General features: G+C 42.9%; 2 protein-coding genes across 3 annotated transcripts in view; both read left to right on the plus strand.

Annotated features, from left to right (window-relative positions):
* Window positions 1-3,917: 3,917 nt before the first annotated feature.
* On the plus strand, window positions 3,918-7,247 carry LOC134337599 (proteinase-activated receptor 3-like). The gene is made up of 2 exons (XM_063032756.1): window positions 3,918-4,078; window positions 6,106-7,247. The coding sequence occupies exons 1-2, from the start codon at window positions 3,997-3,999 to the stop codon at window positions 7,242-7,244; spliced, it is 1,221 nt and encodes a 406-aa protein (XP_062888826.1). The 5' UTR covers window positions 3,918-3,996; the 3' UTR covers window positions 7,245-7,247.
* A 1,506-nt stretch (window positions 7,248-8,753) lies between these two features.
* Window positions 8,754-14,874, plus strand: part of LOC134337598 (proteinase-activated receptor 3-like) — a 35,254-nt gene continuing 29,133 nt past the window's right edge. Inside the window, exons 1-2 of one of the 2 annotated variants that reach the window (XM_063032755.1) lie at window positions 8,754-8,803; window positions 13,581-13,732. In XM_063032755.1, the coding sequence (XP_062888825.1) occupies window positions 8,772-8,803; window positions 13,581-13,732 (184 nt within the window). In that variant the 5' untranslated portion in view covers window positions 8,754-8,771. Of the gene's footprint in view, window positions 8,804-11,771; window positions 12,788-13,580; window positions 13,733-14,874 lie in introns of those variants that run through there. The other variant, XM_063032754.1, reaches the window with a different exon arrangement.

A 14,874-nucleotide genomic window follows, 5' to 3' on the forward strand; every position in this document is an offset into this window, starting at 1 on the left:
AATTGCTATGAAGTGCTTCGAGAGCTTGGTTATGGCACACATCAACCACAGCCTACCGGTCAACCTCGACGCTTTGCAATTCGCCTACTGGAGCAACAGGTCAACAGCAGATACCATCTCTCTGGCCCTACATTCCTCCTTAGAACACCTGGAGAATAAAGAGGCATACATAAGGCTCTTTTTCATTGACTACAGCTCTGCCTTTAATACCATCATTCCAAATAAACTGATTCCTAAGCTCCGGAACCTGGGCCTCAGCACTCAGATCTGCAGCTGGATCTTCAACTTCCTCACAGACAGGACCCAGGCTGTACAAACAGGGGACAAGCTCTCCTCTACAATCACTCTGAGCACCGGTGCCCCACAAGACTATGTATTCAGCCCCCTGCTGTACTCACTATACACCCATGATTGTGTAGCCAAGTTTCCATCAAACTCAATATATAAGTTTGCTGAGGCCCTATCTCGGGTAATGAAGAGTTTGAGTACAGAGAGGAAATTAAGAACCTAGTGGCATGGTGCAAAGACAATAACCTATCCCTTAACGTCAGCAAGACGAAGGAATTGGTTGTTGATTTCAGAAGGAGTAGCGGACCGCACGAGCCAATTTACATAGAAACATAGAAAATAGGTGCAGGAGTAGGCCATTCGGCCCTTCGAGCCTGCACTGCCATTTATTATGATCATGGCTGATCATCCAACTCAGAACCCTGCATCAGCCTTCCCTCCATACCCCCTGATCCCCGTAGCCACAAGGGCCATATCTAACTCCCTCTTAAATATAGCCAATGAACTGGCCTCAACTGTTTCCTGTGGCAGAGAATTCCACAGATTCACCACTCTCTGTGTGAAGAAGTTTTTCCTAATCTCAGTCCTAAAAGGCTTCCCCTTTATCCTCAAACTGTGACCCCTCGTTCTGGACTTCCCCAACATTGGGAACAATCTTCCTGCATCTAGCCTGTCCAATCCCTTTAGGATTTTATACGTTTCAATCAGATCCCACCTCAATCTTCTAAATTCCAACGAGTACAAGCCCAGTTCATCCAGTCTTTCTTCATATGAAAGTCCTGTCATCCCAGGAATCAATCTGGTGAACCTTCTTTGTACTCCCTCTATGGCAAGGATGTCTTTCCTCAGATTAGGGGACCAAAACTGCACACAATACTCCAGGTGTGGTCTCACCAAGGCCTTGTACAACTGCAGTAGTACCTCCCTGCTCCTGTACTCGAATCCTCTCGCTATAAATGCCAGCATACCATTTGCCTTTTTCACCGCCTGCTGTACCTGCATGCCCACTTTCAATGACTGGTGTATAATGACACCCAGGTCTCGTTGCACCTCCCCTTTTCCTAATTGGTCACCATTCAGATAATAATCTGTTTTCCTATTTTTGCCACCAAAGTGGATAACTTCACATTTATCCACATTAAATTGCATCTGCCATGAATTTGCCCACTCACCCAACCTATCTAAGTTACTCTGCATCCTCTTAGCATCCTCCTCACAGCTAACACTGCCGCCCAGCTTCGTGTCATCCACAAACTTGGAGATGCTGCATTTAATTCCCTCATCCAAGTCATTAATATATATTGTAAACAACTGGGGTCCCAGCACTGAGCCTTGCGGTACCCCACTAGTCACTGCCTGCCATTCTGAAAAGGTCCACATCGGTGGTGCGCAACTGGAACAGGTCAAAAGTTTTAAATTCCTCGGGGTCAATATCACAAATGACCTGACTTGGTCCAACCAAGCAGAGTTCACTGCCAAGAAAGCCCACCTGCACCTTTACTTCCTGAGAAAACTAAAGAAATTTGGCCTGTCCCCTAGAACCCTCACTAATTTTTATAGATGCACCATAGAAAACATTCTTCTAGGGTGCATCACAACCTGGTATGGAAGTTGTCCTGTCCAAGACCAGAAGAAGCTGCAGAAGATTGTGAACATGGCGCAGCACATCACACAAACCAATCTTCCGTCTGTGGACTCACTTTACACTGCACGCTGTCGGAGCAGTGCTGCCAGGATAATCAAGGACACGACCCACCCAGCCAACACACTTTTCGTCCCTCTTCCCTCCGGGAGAAGGTTCAGGAGCTTGAAGACTCGTACGGCCAGATTTGGAAACAGCTTCTTTCCAACTGTGATAAGACTGCTGAACGGATCCTGACCCGGATCTGGGCTGTACCCTCCAAATATCCCAACCTGCCTCTCGGTTTTTTTGCACTACCTTACTTTCCCTTTTCTATTTTCTATTTATGATTTATAATTTAAATTTTTAATATTTACTAATTTTAACTATTTTTTAATATTTATAATATTTCATATTTTTAATCCAGGGAGTGTGAAGCGCAGAATCAAATATCACTGTGATGATTGTACATTCTAGTACCAATCATTTGGCGACAATAAAGTATAAAGTATAAAACATTCCTGTGACATGTCTCACAATGTATAAATAACTCTTTGGGTGTGGTTGTTTAAGATTATTTTATAAACTATACATAAACTGATTGTATCTATGCTAGAAGCAGAAGTATCTGTACATTAGATAACTCTAACAGGAAATGATTAAGTGAGAAAGTGACTCTTGGCAAGAAGAACTCTTCTAAGTAGCAGCAAGGCGTTTGGAAACACAGCAGGACAGTGACTCCCAAAGCCCTCCCAACCATTGAGGACATCTACATGAAACATTCTCGTAGGAAAGCAATATCTATCATCAAAGATCCTCACCACCCAGACCATGCTCTTGTCATGTTGCTGCCATCCAACAGAAGGTACAAGAGCCTCAGGACTAGCACCATCAGGTTCAAGAACAGTCACTACCCCTCAACCATCAGGCTCTTGAAGAAAAGAGGATAATTACATTAATCTAGTAAGATGCTCCCACAAGCAATGATCTCACTGTAAGGACTCTTTATCTTGTTATTTCATGCTCTTGTTATTTATTCTTATTTATTTATACTTGCATTTACACACTTTGTTGTCTTCTATATTCTTGCCCTTCATTGACCCTGTTTACAGTTACTGTTCGGTAGATTTGCTGATTGTACCCTCAGGAAACTGAACCTCAAGAATGTATGTGGTGACATATACTATGTACTCTGATAATAAATGGTACTTTTGAACTTTGTACTGTGTCAGAGTAGATACGCGGCGTGGAAATGAGTGACTGATGTGGATGTAGTGTTGGTCATTTCCATTAAGGAGCACCCTGGTTTTAAAATGCTCGTCCTCATTTTCCAGTCCCTGTCAAGTTCTGAACCCCACCTCTCTCAATAATCTCCTGCAGTTCCAAAGCCTTCCAAGATTATTTTCCCCTCCCGATTTTAGACATTCCCATTTTACCATTGGTGCCCCTCTGATCAGCTGTCAAGCACATAAGCTCTGTAATTTTTTCCACTAAATTTTTCCACCTCTTTCTCTTTACTCATTCTGTTGAGTAAAAATCCTCCTTAAAAACTGGCTTTTTGGCCAACCTTGGATCACATGATTTATGAGGATGCTGCCTGGCCTGCTGCGTTCACCAGCAACTTTGATGTGTGTTGCTTGCATTTCCAGCATCTGCAGAATTTCTGTTGTTCACATGATTTAATATACCCTGTTAATTTTTGTTAGGTAACACTCATTTTGGTACATTTTCCAGAGTATCTCAGAAATATTATTGAACCAATTGTTCATTTATTTATCGTGGACATGCAAGTTTTCCAGTTGATGTAATACAGCCAGTGTACTGGAAGTCACTTGCAAGGATCAAGAGCTGCGTGGGCTAAGTTCCCGTTTCTGCACATTGCTGATCAGTAAGGGAGTCCTGTGGTTTCTGAGTATTTCTGCGAGTTGTTTGATAAGACACAGCATGAATGTAATAAACGAGTGAGTTCCTGCAGTTTCATTGTAACCTCCCACAATAAACAGGAGAAGGCACCAACAAAGACTCTCACGGCAGTCAGTCTAAAGTCAAACTATTTCTCTGAGGAGAAGCTGTACGAACCTGCACCAATGGTTTGGGACAAACCCTCCTTTACACTCAATGTCTCAGCTATCTTCCTCCTCTGTACAGCGTTTTGTTTCTCACAGGAAGGTAAGACTACACACTAATGCTTTGAAGTAGGTGGTATAGACTTAGACTTTAAACTCTTGGGGATGACTCATTATCTTTTTTATGTTGGCCCGTGTTCTCTTACTCAGATTAGTTCAAAGCTCCTCAAAAACTGGAAAGTAACATCAAACTACACAAAGCCTCATTTACCCTAAAGCTATGTTCTTCCTGGGCTATTCTGTATTTCCTCCAGGAGATCAAAAGAGAAGGGTTAATATCAGATTAATGTAAAAGGAGTGATAGATGGCTGATATACTGTACATTTGGTGAGCTGAAAGCTCTGTATTCCTGCTGTATCTCTCTATTATTCTATGACCTCATGACTATGCTTGATGTTGAGAGTGTAGAGGGAGCTTCACTCTCTATCTAACCTGTTCTGTTTCTCCCCGGAGTGTTTGATGGGACATCGTGGAGACAGTTTCACTCTGTATCTAGCCTATGTTGTCCCTCCTCTGTTTGATAGGCCAGTGTAAAGGGAGCTTTACTCATTAGGTAAGCCCTGTTTTCCCTGCCCGGGATGTCCTTGATGGGATGTTTATGAGTGACCATCATCCTAGGCTGACGCCTTGCTGTGCATGCAAAGTTTGTTGGGGCAGTGTAAAGGGAGGGTCAGTCTGTATTTAACCTGTGCTGTTTCTGCCCTAGGCATGTTTGGTGAGGCAGTACAGAGTGAGCTTTATCCTGCATTTAACCCACACTGCTATTGCCCTCCCTGATCTTCGAGTCAATACCTCTGCCTCTAAGGGAAGCATCCGAATGCTTTCTTAATAATATAGGAAGGAAGTGAGCACCAAGAGGGGTTGCAGATGAAATATGCCAGAATAGTCCCAGGAAAATGGATTTCAATTATGTGGGAGGTGAAGGAATTGGCTGTTTACCCCTTAGAACTAAGGGGAGGCATGTTAGAAAGGTGTCATCAATCCCGCAACTCAGCAAAGGCAGGATATGTGGAAAACGAGGTGGTGCTGAATTAAAGTGGTCCCTGTTGTATTATGACCTCCCAATCCACCCTGCAAAGTAGGTCAATGTGGAAATGAAATTAGATAAGTATCACTTTGCTGAGTAGCAAAGCAGACGGCAATGCTGCAACACAACTGTGCCACTTCTGATATCTGTGCATCTCCACATTGCCTTGCACCACTCTGGTCCCTTTATCTTGGTTTTATCTTTAGCTGTTTAGCAGAAAAGTGTAGATGCACATGTCCTTTTCATGACCTTTTTCCTCCTTAACATGTCCTTGATGACCGACAAGGTGGAAAATGCCAGCTTGCCACGGCCTGCCTGGCGCAAACAAAATCATCACGTTGACGACCGTCTGCCAAACGATCTCGCAGCCAACAAAGACTATTGTCAGTCCGCTTCACATCACATGGTAAAGCTTCACAATTCTGCAAATCCTCAAGAATCTTCAACCTTCTTCCCCACGGTAAATCATTGGCATCATAAGCAAGCGGATTCCGTCCGTCTGTCCATAAGATCTACTCATTCATTCAGAGGGGGCACTCAGCAGAAACAGGATGTGCCATTTGTCACCCTGGAGGTTTCCATGGCTCTAGCTCCCAGGGCAACCTGCTATCCACATTATGCCACTTTACAAACGTTTGCTTTTACCCTTCCTCCTTGTTTTCTATTTTGCTCAGCAATTTTAGCCATCTGTCCTTCTCCTTTTCCAAACTAGGAAGCAATAAAAAAACCAGAAAGACACTGTGTGCGCTGAAAAAATCTAAAGACATCCGAAACAGAGAAAAAAATCAATTTGAAATGCTAAACACAAAATGCTGGAGGAACTCAGCAGGCCAGGAAGGGGCTTTGGAAAGAATTGATGAAGGGTGTTGGCCCAAAATGTCGATTTTTAATTCCTTTTCACACAGATGCTGTTTGACCATGAGTTTCTCCAGCATTTTGTGTGTGTTGCTCTGGATTTCCAGCATCTGCAGATTCACTTGTGATTTTTAAAAATGCTATAACATTATTATTATTCTAAACATCTATGTTCCCTGTTTGTTTAGAAGGCTCAGGTGATCAATTCATTGGAAGAAGTATACACTTTGATCAACAGTCGGCACGAAACAAATCTGACGCCAAGGAGACTATCTTAGACAAGTCAGCGAAACACTTCCTAACCACAGCTATTACAACAGCAGTGATCCCTACTCTTTATCTCATCATCTTTGCCTTTGGTCTCCCTGCCAATGGGTTGGCTATGATCAATCTCATTACCAAGGTGCAACGAGTGCCTTCCACCATCTTCCTGATGAACCTGGCGACAGCCGACCTCCTCCTGATTCTGGTGCTCCCGTTCAAGATCCACTATCACTTCCAGGGCAACAACTGGGTCTTCGGCGAAGCCCTGTGCCGGACGATGACGGCCTTCTTCTACGGGAACATGTACTGCTCCATCCTGCTCCTCACCTTCATCAGCATCGACAGATACTTTGCTCTGGTCCATCCGTTCTACTCCAAGCGCTTTAGGGACAATAGGTCTGCTGTGGCTGTCTGCTCTATGATTTGGACTCTTGTAGCACTCTCTGTGTCACCGTTTCTCCTCCAGAGGCAAGTGTACTCATTCCAGGAATTAAACATCACAACCTGCCACGATGTTTTACCAAGGACCACACAGCAGGATTATTTTTTCTATTATTTTGTATGTTTGGTTGTGTTGGGTTTTCTCATTCCCTGTCTTATAACTGTATTTTGCTACGTAACTGTAATCAAAACGCTGATGATGAAAAATGATAAGTATGCCAAAGCAATAAGGACTATAATACTAGTGCTGATTGTATATGTGGTTTGCTTCACGCCTAGTAATACTGCCTTGCTCATCCACTTCTCACAGTTTGACCTTGCAGAGAACAATCACTTGTATTTATATTATGTGATCTGCCTGGCATTAAGCACCTTCAACAGCTGTATTGACCCTTTCATATATTACTATATGTCCGAAGACTTTCGCGACAATGTGAGAAGCATTATGTCTTTTAGTAAGGAGAAGAAAAGTGAGGATTCCAGAAAAACTTTCTTTCACACAGAGAGCACCTCAACATCAAGGAGTATAGCATCTAAATGTGCGTGTTCTACTTTGAAAAACTCAGAAAGTCTTGGATCAAGAGAAATTACTGGTTGCAATAGAGAATTCAAGGAGAAGTGAAATTAAGTAATGAAAAGATAAGTAAGATTTTGCTTTCTAATAGTAGAGACATTGATTGCAAGTATAAAGAAGGCATTTGTGTAAAATGTTGCCTGGGTCACAGTTTGAGATTCTGCACAAGTTGTGCTTTCTTGTTGATAGGACATAAAAGCAGGAAGACGCCTAGAATCTATGATCAAGTATCTGGGAAGATGGGATTACTTCCACAGATGCAGAAATTGTCAAGCATGCATTTAAGAATTTTTAGAATTACAGCAGGTATTTATTAGCTGGCAAATGATTATATAAAGGATATAATTTTTGGAAAGTAGTAGCAATATGCCTACATCCCCAGAAATGTACTAGCAGGTTGCAGGGAAAAGCATTTAACATCCCAGTTTCAAAGGTTCCATTTAATATCAGAGAGTGTATACAACCTGAAATTCTTACTCTTCGCAGACATCCACAAAACAGAAAAGAACCCCAAAGAATAAATGACAAAAAAGTTAGAACCCCAAAGCCTCCATCCAAAGTATCGCCCCCTCCCCCTGCCCCTACCCTCACTTATTCCAACAATGGTGGTTTATGAAAGACCCAATCTAATAGAAAGATCATTGAACTAAAGCATTAAATTAGATTCATCACGGACGATGAGTACTCATAACTTTTTATGATTTTATTTCAGACTTCCAACATTTGATTGGGAAGTCTTGGAAAAAAATGCTTCTCTGGTTTTATGTCAGTGATTTTAAATAATCATGGGAATGCAAAGGGAGTTCCACAGGCATTTTTATCAACTCTGATGATTGCAAGTTTTGTCACAGGGAGGATGAAAGCAGAAGCCTTTCCATCTGTGAAAGATAAATATTTGATGCAGTGAAAAATACGAGACTGCGTGGACAGATGCAGCAAAATGGGATTAGGTTGAAATAGGTACTGTGCTTCGGAAACGTTGTCAGTTTCAGAATTAATTTGAGGAATGTTACAGGGTTGTGGGCAGAGACCACAGCATGGGATTCGTTTGGGTATGGTACAGGATTTAAGGAGCGTGTAAAGTCTTCTGATTAATTCTGAGGATGACACAAAAATCAGAAGAACACACTGGAACTGATATGTATATATAGGAAGAGCAGGATTTTGGGATTAGTTTGAGATTATTATGGGAAAAGGGGGAGAGCAATGGGCAGTGGGATGGAATTTAGTTCTGATAACGAGCTAGAGATAGACATCAGTAGCTTTGGTTTTGTATTGTTCCAGCACTCACTCATGCAGTCAACTTATCTAGTTTTAACTTCATAAATTTATTTTTCATGTCTTTGTTTATTTGTCATGTTATTGAAGGACGGTCGAATCACTAATGTGAGTCTGATATATGCTTTCAAGTAAACTTTTTTAATATTTTCTGAATTTATTTATGACCTCCTCATCTGGGGATGAGTTTATATATTTTGCCTAGTTCTTCACTTTTGGCAGGAGTCCATCGCTGAGCCAAGCCTCCCACCTACAGTCGGAGGGACTTTAATGTCTGCAGTGATGCTGGATTAATGGATGCCAAAATACAGTTCACATAAGCCATATCCGTGAGTCACTGTCAGTGCTACCAAAGGCAAAGCTGCAAAGTGTAATGTTCTCACCAACCTTTGGCTACATCTCGATTACTGGCTATCACTGTGAGGAAACTCTTACCGCTTTGTGATACAGAATAGTAAAATGGAATACACTTCTTAGCAAACCAGAGAACCCCCCCCCCCCCCTTATTGCAATAACCTAAAGAGAGTCCAGCTGATTTTAGTTTAATACTCATTTGGGGCAAATGCCTAATGGGAACCTGTTACAGGACAAACATGGAACAACTAGCACAAATAAATTTTGTTTTATATTGAGCAAAGAGATTCTGCAGGAGAACATGAAGAAAGAGAGAGTGGAGAGAGAGAGAGAGAGAAAGTGAAAATGAGAATGAGAGTGAGAAAATGCGAGGTACAGAGTGAGAGAGAGGAAGAGAGAGGGAGAGAGTGACAATGAGAGTGAAAGTAGCAGTGAGAATGAGAGAGGAACAGAGAGAGTGAGACAGAGAATGAGAGGGAGGGAGAGAGTAGGGGAGGGAGAAAAGTGAGGGGGAGAGAGGGGGAGAGAGAGAGTGGGGAAGAGAGAGGGGAGAGAGAGGGGGAGAGAGATGGGGAGAGAGATGGGGAGAGAGATGGGGAGAGAGATGGGGAGAGAGAGGGGAGAGTGAGAGAGAGGGGAGAGAGGGGGAGAGAAAGTGGGGAGGGGGAAGAGTGAGGGGGAGAGAGAATGGGAGAGAGGGTGAAGTGAGAGAGAGGGGAGAGAGAGGGGGAGAGAGGGGGAGAGAGAGTGGGAGAGAGGGCGAAGTGAGAGAGAGGGGAGAGAGAGGGGAGTGAGAGAATGGGGAAGAGAGAGAGGGGGAGAGAGAGAATGGGGAAGAGAGAGGGGGGAGAGAGGGAGAGAGTGGGGGAGGGGAAAGAGTGAGGGGAAGAGAGGGCAAAGCGAGAGAGAAAGGGGGAGAGAGAGGGGAGAGAGAGGGGGAAGCAAGAGAGGGAGCAGAGAGAGGGGGAAGCGAGAGAGAAGAGGGAGAGGGGGAGAGAGAGGGAGAGAGAGAGAGGAGGGAGAGGGGGAAGGGAGAGAGAGAGAGGAGGGAGAGGGGGAAGGGAAAGAGAAAGTGGAGAGAGAAAGAGGGGAGAGGAGATAACTAGAAAGTGCAACTGAAGGAATGTGGAGAAAGAGTTAAAGCTTGGTGTATTACAATACCAGAGACCTCAAGCGATGAGGAGGAGGTCCCATTTATGCACCACAAGATCACTTTGATCCTTATTTTGCAGAACTCCCACTTGCAATAAATTGCATGCTCTACACAGTATAAAACTCTGAACACATGTATCTCAAACTGGACAAACTAAAGCCAAAAGAATCTCAATCACTTAGTGCATTTCAGAACAAAATGTTCTTTAAACAACACAGGATGCAGATATTTTCTCCAACTAGTCACTCTGATTTTTCTCATTGCATTATATTATGGTTTCATGAAATGAATTTTGCTAAAATTTGCATTGTTAGTATAAGCTTTGTCACTTTATGTAAAAGCTACTGTACTGTAATATTAATAAATTGCTCTCAAATTCATTTCTAACCTGTTCTAATGTTTAATTAAGTTAAGATAATTTCCCTACAGTTTTGTTCCACTTCATTCAGTGTAGGATACTGGTTTCACTAATTATGTTTGAAGTGAGTTCTTCTGCTCAGATTATTTAATGGAGAACAAAAATTATCTACAGACGTGAAAGCTCAGCCAGTCGGGTAGCATCTGTGGAAATGAATAAACAGTTGATGTTTCAGGCCAAGATCCTTTTTCAGGTCCTGTTTAGAGATGGGGCGAAAGAGCCTAATACTCTTTGAGTGGAAGTATTAACAGGAACAAGTATTTAATCCTGCTGCTTTTGATATACTGCTAGGAAAGTTTGTCCAAATTATCCTAGCAGCCGTTTTATTCAGCACTCTCTGAGTTTTAATTTATGGAGACGTAGGAGACTGTAGATGCTGGAATCTGGGGAGCAAACATCCTGCTAGAGGATCTCAATGACTTGAGCAACATCTGTGAGGTGGAAGGGCTTGTTGGCTGAAATGTCATCTATTCCCTTTCCCTCTCAGAAATGCGGCTTAAACCACTGAGTTCCTCCAGCAGATTGTGTGTTGCTCTAGTTGTAGTTAACGTTTTGCTGTCCTGACTCAAACTTCCCTTCGTCGCCAACTCCGATCCCTGCAAACCACCAACCTCCCATCCCGCAGCAACAGATCTATTTCACTCACTGTCCCAGTAGCCACATTCCCAGAACCTCTGAACTCCTCAATAGCCAATTCTACGAAAACCTGACCTCCCTGATTGACCACACCCCAATCCTCAACTATCCCTGGCCATGACCCCAAGAGCACTGAGCCCTCCAAATCCCACAAGACACAGGAAAAAAGTAAGGCTGTTCTACCCTGCAAGTTTGCTCCACCCTTCAATCATGGCTGATTTCTTTTATTCTCAACCCCATTCTTCCGCCTTCTCCACATAACCTTTAACCCTCCTCAAGAATCTATCAGGAACTTACCAATTTCTGCCTTAAATACAGCCAGTGACTTGTCCTCTGCAGTTCTGCATGGATACTAATGGAATCGCAGATCTCCGACAGTTTCCACCCTCCACAAGGCATTGATCTGCCTTTATGTAAACACCCCGGAGCTCCCAGCCTTCCCCCCAACCTCACCATCGATCTCAAGGCTTGACTGGCCTCTCGTGCAAGCCACCTTTTTCCCAGACTACGACTCTGACTGCCATCTTCTTCCCAACCTGCTTTACAACCCTTATACGGAGCCTTGCCGACAGCACTCTACCCTCTCCAGGCCTATGTATCTATTATTGGATGGATAAATTCTCAGGCCATCAGACAAGCCTCATCTGTTCTTCTTCAGATAGGGAAAGAGGACGCTTTCCATCCTCCTGAGAGAGTGTAGATTTGGTCTCTGTTTAACCTCGCATTAAAAAGACTGCAACCTAGAAATTCATCCTGGTCTATGACATAACTACACTGGAGAGAGAGCCAAGGAGGCCAAGGCTAGAGTTGTACAAGATTATGAAGGGCATAGGTAGGACAGGTAGCAAGAAACTTACCCCCATGACAGAGGTCAAAGAGCGTAAGGTGAGGACAAAGAGATTTAGAGGAGACCAGGGGATTTTTTTTTCCCACTCAGAAGGTAGTTACAATTTGGAATGCACTTCCTTAGCAGGTGGTAAGGTCAGGTACTCTCACAACATTTATGAAGCACTTGAATCACCAAAAGGTAATGGGCTTTGCACCAAATGCTGGTAAATGGGATTAGTAACAATAGGTAAGACTGTAAGGCCACCGAAACATAGGAGCAGAAGTGGGCTATTCAGCCCATCAAGTCTGCTCTGCCAATCCATCATGGCTGATTTATTACCTTTCTCAACCACATTCTCCTGCCTTCTCCCTGTAACCTTTGATGCCCTGACTAATCAAGAACCAAGAAGTACTTGAATGACATTATTGATGTGGTGTGGTCATAGGGCATGATTCTGTGTGGTCCGAATCTACTGCCCCGTGATCACGTCTACGCATTATGCTCTGCCTCTGAACTTTGGTCCTACTTAACTCAAGGACTGACTTACTGGTATGTTTACATTGTGGGTTTAGTACAAAATCTCTAGGCACGTCTCCAGCAGTGCAACAACTGTTCTGTGCTGCTTTGAGATGCTCATCCAGACCTTGTGCTCAAGTCCTTGGAATGGAACTTAAATGTAAAGCTTTCCAATGAGCTCATCACACTGTCATCTCCAAGATGGGCTCCAGTCATAGGGAATATTATTTTTAACTTCAATGCATGACATTCAAGTGACCATTTCTAAGAAACAGTATGCATGAAGGCCTTAGTGAAGGAAACGTGCACAAAGAGATAAGATGTTCTTGTGGTAGGACCAGACAAGAGGGTAGTGTTTCCTTACAGTCGGAGAAGGAATACTGGTTTCATTCACTTCGAGGATCAAGGTATTGCTTAATTTAATTAACAGCAAGATTTAATTGTAAAATGAATGAAATAAGTAATTTAGATTTGGGACATTTAAAGTTAATATCGTAAGGTATAAGGAGGACAGAAGGGGAAACATTTTCACATGATTTGAAACTCATTGCCAGCAAAGATAATGACAGAAAAATATAAGCAGGGTTCTCAGGGCAGAATTGGGTGTGGGAAAGGCAAAAGAATATCCTAATTTATATGAAAATAATAACAATCTTAAAAAGCTTGAAATCCTGTTCTTATTTCAATTATTCCTGAGGGTGGCCTTTAGGTTTTTTTTAATGCAGATACTCAATTCAAATTTTTAAAATGCCTCCTCCTTGTGGAGAAAAAGAGGTGAAAATGGAACTCCAAAGAGTATCTGCATTACTTGCCCTTCAGATATTGGTGAGGGTTTTGGTCAGGTGTAGGCTGCTGAGGTAACATATAATATACACATAGCACTTGCCAATAGGGACGAATGGGTTCTTGACTCTCCCGTTAGAGCAGAGATGTAATGAAAGGAATAGAGAGAGGAATGAAAGGGAAAGAAAGAGTTAAACTCTGTCCTTTGTTACAGCACAGGACTTGTAAAAACAAAATTACTTATGGTTGTTCCCCATCAGTGGTATAACTTAAAAACTGTGCAGGAATCAGGTCTTGAGTGATAAACGTCATCGCAATGACCTCTGCTGTTTACACAGGGTGCAAGTGTAATCACCATTGTAAAAAATATTTCCACTGTCCAATTATCTAACTGAAAGTCATTTATTCCTTGTTCAGTCTGAAGCCTTTCTGCCTGGGGTTGCCACACAAATTGAACTCAGAAACTGTTTGGAGCTGCTACAAAATGAATTGCAGCATATTGCTGAGGGCCATATTGCTTTGCGTCTTTTGGAGCAGACAAGAAGCTAACAGGTCCTTGGACTATGACGGTAAGTGTTTTTTTTCTCTCTTTTAGTGCAGATCTATTCCTGTCTAAACATGAAAAAGGTTCTACTAAAAAAACGTGCCACCGGTTTCTGATACCTTGTACATGTTGGGAAGCCTGATCAGCCATGAATCTTCGTTCTGGGTAACTCACACAGTGGCAGCTTGTAGCAAGGCAAGGACCCAACCAGAGGACACCTTTGGATGCTCTAAAAATGTGCAAAGAAGGAGAAAGGATTGTGTGTCTTTGAGAGCACACAAAACTGATTGGGTCAAAGCAGGAAGAGACAGAAGGTATAATCCAGAGGATGCAGTATGTCTGGACAGTGTGATGTGCGGAGGACATCGTATGCCAGGTCAGTGTTGTGTATCGGGACAGTTTCATAGCGTTGAAGAAAACGACAGCAGCAAAATAGGCCCTTCAGCTGATCTAGTCCATGCTGAGTCATTTAAACTTCCTACTCCCACCGACCTGCATCTGGACCATAGCCCTCCATGCCCCTCTCAATCATGTACCTATCCAAACTTCTCTTAAATGTTGAAATCGAAATCACATCCACCACTGGCACTGGCAGCTCGTTCCACACCCTCACCTCCCTCTGAGTGAAGAAGTTTCCCGTTGTGTTCCCCTTAAGCATTTCACCTTCCTCTCTTAACCCATGACCTCTAGATGTAGTCTCACACAACCTCAGTGGAAAAAAGCCTGCTTGCATTTACCATACCTATACCCCTCATAATATTGTATACTTCTCTATATCACCCCTCAATCTCTACATTCTAGGGAATAAAGTTTTAACCTATTCAATCTTTCCTTATAATTCAGGTCCTTCCGACCCGACAACATCCTAGTAAATTTTCTCTGTATTCTTTCAATCTTATTTACATCTTTCCTATAGGTAGACGAGCAAAACTGCACACAATACTCCAAATTAGAACTCACCAACATTTTATACAACTTCTACATAACATTCTAACTCCTGTATTTTTTGTGCTCTGGATTTCCAACATTGGCACAATTCCTTATGTTTATTTCTGGACAGTGCTGTGTGCCTGAGGATGCAGTGTGTCTGAACGGTGTTGTGTGTCTGGACAGTGTTGTGTGTCTGGACAGTGGAGTGTGTCTTGATGGTGTTGTGTGTCTGGACGG

The sequence above is a fragment of the Mobula hypostoma genome, chromosome 24 (genome assembly GCF_963921235.1).
Source record: "Mobula hypostoma chromosome 24, sMobHyp1.1, whole genome shotgun sequence".
Taxonomy (NCBI): Eukaryota; Metazoa; Chordata; class Chondrichthyes; order Myliobatiformes; family Myliobatidae; genus Mobula; species Mobula hypostoma.

Excerpts from the sequence above, each read along its gene's own strand:
- LOC134337599 (XM_063032756.1), top strand. The coding sequence starts at position 3,997 with ATGGTTTGGGACAAACCCTCCTTTACACTCAATGTCTCAGCTATCTTC. Across the intron at positions 4,079-6,105 it reads GTTTTGTTTCTCACAGGAAG|AAGGCTCAGGTGATCAATTC; the intron begins GTAAGACTACAC and ends CTGTTTGTTTAG.